General features: G+C 39.9%; 1 protein-coding gene across 1 annotated transcript; it reads left to right on the top strand.

The window, feature by feature from the left end:
• Positions 1-261: 261 nt before the first annotated feature.
• Positions 262-2,810, top strand: LOC119597283 (actin-like). Its single transcript, XM_037946819.1, has 2 exons — positions 262-318; positions 1,573-2,810. The coding sequence occupies exon 2, from the start codon at positions 1,603-1,605 to the stop codon at positions 2,734-2,736; it is 1,134 nt and encodes a 377-aa protein (XP_037802747.1). The 5' UTR covers positions 262-318; positions 1,573-1,602; the 3' UTR covers positions 2,737-2,810.
• The last annotated feature ends 1,769 nt before the right edge of the window (positions 2,811-4,579 follow it).

The following is a 4,579-nucleotide window of genomic DNA, read 5'->3' as shown; positions in this document are numbered from 1 at the left end:
ACCGCCGTAGGCCGTGTTGGGGCACGCTTTAACGGCCGCGCAAAGGGAGGGTCACCGAATGCGTGACGTCGATCGTTGCAAATACAAAATGGGCACTCCTGGCTCAGCTCCACTTCTTGAAACCTTCGTTAGGAAACCGTCGGCGAACCGTGGGTGAAATCCAAATGAGTAACATCGTAAATATTCGGCCACAAGGTAAAAAAAAATAACATACATAAATATTTTCGAGGTCATTTTAGAGTTCGGAGTTATAGTATAAAAGGCTAAGCTCATTGGCTAGCTCTTCAGTCGATCTCGCGGTGTGCGGACAAGTTCTCAGTAAGTTGGGATTATGTAGTGCGTGGCGCGACTCGGTGTGGTCAGGTGCTGTGAAAATGATGGCGTGGGGAAAAGTGACGTTTGGAGAATAACGATAACCCTTTCGTTGTAAAGTGCCTTTGGAAAATTATACTTAGTTAATAGCGCGATAATATTTGGGCGGAAAAAAATTTTCAAACCCCATTTGATGTATACGGTTTTGTTGCTGCGTGTGTGCGTGCGTTTGTATGCCTATGTACACACACACACACACGTGTGTGTGTGTGTATATTTGTATGCATGCATGTGTGTGTGTGCGTGCGTGCGTGCGTGTGTGTGTGTGTGTGTGTGTGTGTGTGTGTGTGTGTGTGTGTGTGTGTGTGTGTGTGTGTGTGTGTGTGTGTGTGTGTGTGTGTGTGTGTGTGTGTGTGCCCAAGTCCACGCTCGCATTCACCCACACCCCACACACAATAGAATCATATATGTATATATATATATATATATATATATATATATATATATATATATATAATATATGTGTGTGTGTGTGTGTGTGTGTGTGTGTGTGTGTGTGTGTGTGTGTGTGTGTGTGTGTGTGTGTGTATACCGATATATGTCTGCGTACATATATATATATATATATATATATATATACTATATATATATATATATATATATATATATATATATATGTATTGATGTGTGTGTGTGTGTGTGTGTGTGTGTGGTTGTGTGTATGTGTGTGTGTGTGTGGTTGTGTGTGTGTGTGTGGTTACATACATATACATATATTTATACACACACATGATATATATATATATAATATATATATAATATATATATAATATATATAAAAATATATTATTATATATATATACGCACACATCTATATATGCACATACATATGTAATATACACACACACACATACATATATATATAGACATATATATGTATATACAATAACAATACAGAATACATACGATTATGTATAATGCATATATATATATATATATATATAAAATATATATATATATATATATATATATATATATATATATATATATATGCATACACACACACACATATATATTATATATATGTATATATACACACATGCACATATGTGTGTGTGGTGGGGGGGCGTGTATGTTTATATATGAGTAAATTGTTTAAGTGTGTACGGAAAAGATATTTACCTTTCTAGCGATATACCACTGACCGATACTTTTTACACTAATTTATTTCCAGTTCACTTACAATTTATGTATTTGCAGGTAGAAGTCAGCCTCTGACCAACATCCACCATGTGTGACGAAGAAGATATGTGCGCGCTGGTCGTGGACAACGGCTCCGGCCTGGTCAAGGCTGGCTTCGCTGGTGACGACGCTCCCCGATCCGTGTTCCCCTCCATCGTCGGTCGTGCCCGTCACCAGGCCGTCATGGTCGGTATGGGTCAGAAGGACGCCTACGTCGGCGATGAGGCCCAGAGCAAACGAGGTGTCTTGACTCTCAAATATCCCATCGAGCACGGCATCATCACCAACTGGGACGATATGGAAAAGGTTTGGCATCACACCTTCTACAACGAACTTCGTATTGCCCCTGAGGAGTCCCCCACACTCCTCACTGAGGCTCCCCTCAACCCCAAGGCCAACCGTGAGAAGATGACTCAAATTATGTTCGAGACTTTCACCACACCCGCCATGTATGTGTGCATCCAGGCTGTCCTGTCCCTGTACGCCTCTGGTCGTACCACAGGTCTTGTCTGTGACTCTGGTGATGGTGTGTCTCACATGGTTCCTGTATACGAAGGTTATTGCCTTCCCCACGCCATCCTTCGTCTTGACTTGGCCGGTCGTGACTTAACTGCATACCTGATGAAGATCATGACTGAGCGCGGTTATTCCTTCACCACTACCGCTGAACGTGAAATCGTTCGTGACATCAAGGAGAAGCTTTGCTACATTGCCCTTGACTTCGAGAACGAGATGAACGTTGCTGCTGCTTCAGCTTCATTGGACAAATCATACGAACTTCCCGACGGTCAAGTCATCACCATCGGTAACGAGCGTTTCCGTTGCCCCGAGTCTCTGTTCCAGCCTTCCTTCCTGGGTATGGAATCTGCTGGTGTTCATGAGACCGTCCACAGCTCCATCATGAGGTGCGATATTGATCTGAGGAAGGATCTGTTTGCCAACATTGTCATGTCTGGAGGTACCACCATGTACCCTGGTATCGCTGACCGCATGCAGAAGGAGATTACTTGCTTGGCTCCTTCCACCATCAAGATCAAGATCATTGCTCCTCCTGAGCGTAAATACTCCGTGTGGATCGGCGGTTCCATCCTGGCCTCCCTGTCCACCTTCCAACAGATGTGGATCACCAAGGATGAATACGAAGAATCCGGCCCCGGCATTGTTCACCGCAAGTGCTTCTAAATTACTTTACATTGTAATATGTTTATATTTCTATCAAAGTATAAACACATTTTGCAATAAAATGAATTTGATAACAGGGTAGTTTGATTCTGCACCCCCCCCCCCAAAAAAAAAAAAAAAAAGTCTCTCTTATCAACTTATCGGCGTAACTACATGTCATTACATATCCAATTTATTATTTAAAAAAAGTAATTTGTTATATTTAGAACCTTTTTTTTCAAATACCTTCAATATTATATTCGACACATCTTTTCGGTCCAATGGACTTTGATAGAATATTTTCAGTGGAAAATGGAAGCATGTTTTTTGGATATGCAACTCCATATCCTAGAAGTTTTCCATGTGATGACTTAATAAATTAATCAATTTTTGTTTTCTTCTCTTTACTTGTTAAGCTAATTATCATATGGGAATTAAATTGACTTAGCATATCGCTCTTAGGTACATGTTAAAAAGAGAATGCGAATTTAAAAATATAGAGTATTAACACCAACTAAATTAAATGAGCTTTTTAAAGTCTAAGATTAAATCAAGCTCAAGTTTCTCAAAACTATCTCCCTTATGAATAATGAATAATTATCCATGCCAATAGGAAATGAAACCTATTCAGTATTTTATGGCATTGCAGTACAATAAACAAATCCTCTTAGCTTAATACCTCTAAGCAAGAAGTGGCAAGATGTTGAGCATAATGGAGGTAAAAACAACACAATGGACCAGTGTGGATTAAATAAACTCACAGTTTGAAGTTTATTAGATAAAAGCTATGTGTAGTGTAAACAAGGTAATTTAATACTTTGACGTTAGGTCTAGTTTGGCTGTCAAAGGTCCGAGGGCGGTATGTTTTTTTTTTCTTTTAAGAGTATGAGAGACAAAAAGAAACCTTATAAAGAAAGATGGCTAAAGTAAATGAAGAAGACGCCAAAAAGAGCAACAGGGAAAGTAGTAGGTCAGATCTTCCTGCTGCTTTCTAGGTTTTGTTTAAACTGGTAAATAAAACTGGGCGGTGTGAAGCGGAGAAGGGGGGGGGGGGTGCTGCTACTGGGCCGAGTGTCTGATTGCACATGAAACTCATTCTATCCCTTTTGACACAGTTTTTATTGTAAACGATGGCATGTCTTGACATTGCAATGAAAATATTGGAACTTCTGTTGGAAGTTGTGGCGCCTGATGTATGTTTTATGATATTTGACACTAACAACTTAGGTGTTTGACAAACTTAATTCCTTTATGGGAAGTAAACTGTCAAGTTGGGTCTATGAGGACTCGAACAACATCTGGCATCTTACTGGAATGAAGGCTGATGATGTATTGGAAGAATCATGTTGATGGCACTGATGACAGTTAATTTAATAGTGATGCTAACGTTGATTAGTGATAGTGATGCTAACGTATTTGTGATAGTGATGCTAGCGTTAATTTGTGGTAGTGTTGCTAACGTTAAATTGTGATGTCGATCCTAATGTTAAATTGTGATGGTGATGCTAACGTTAGATTGTGATGGTGATGCTAACGATATGCACAGCGCTTACCAACTTATAACCAATATTGTTAAGAATACCGCATTTCAAGCAGCCTACTTGGGATAGCTGCAGAGGGGTTTAGTTGACAACATTTATGGAGTCGCCTTTAGAAAAATGTCGGTATCCACGGCTTCATGTGATCCCTATGATCAAGCAACTGTAATATCAAATGCAAACCGTGTTGGCTCGCCTAGAAAGTGCCGTTCTAGAATGCTACTGTGACTACGTTTACTGATAAGTCACAGATTTACTAGGAGCTGCCAACTTTTGGAAAAGTTCTCGTTTGTTGGCATTTTGAGTTTTGCAGCATCACTGGCAAA

Source organism: Penaeus monodon, chromosome 39 (genome assembly GCF_015228065.2).
Source record: "Penaeus monodon isolate SGIC_2016 chromosome 39, NSTDA_Pmon_1, whole genome shotgun sequence".
Lineage (NCBI taxonomy): Eukaryota > Metazoa > Arthropoda > Malacostraca > Decapoda > Penaeidae > Penaeus > Penaeus monodon.
Note: the sequence above shows the minus strand (reverse complement) of the source record. Positions and strands in the feature narration are given on the sequence as shown.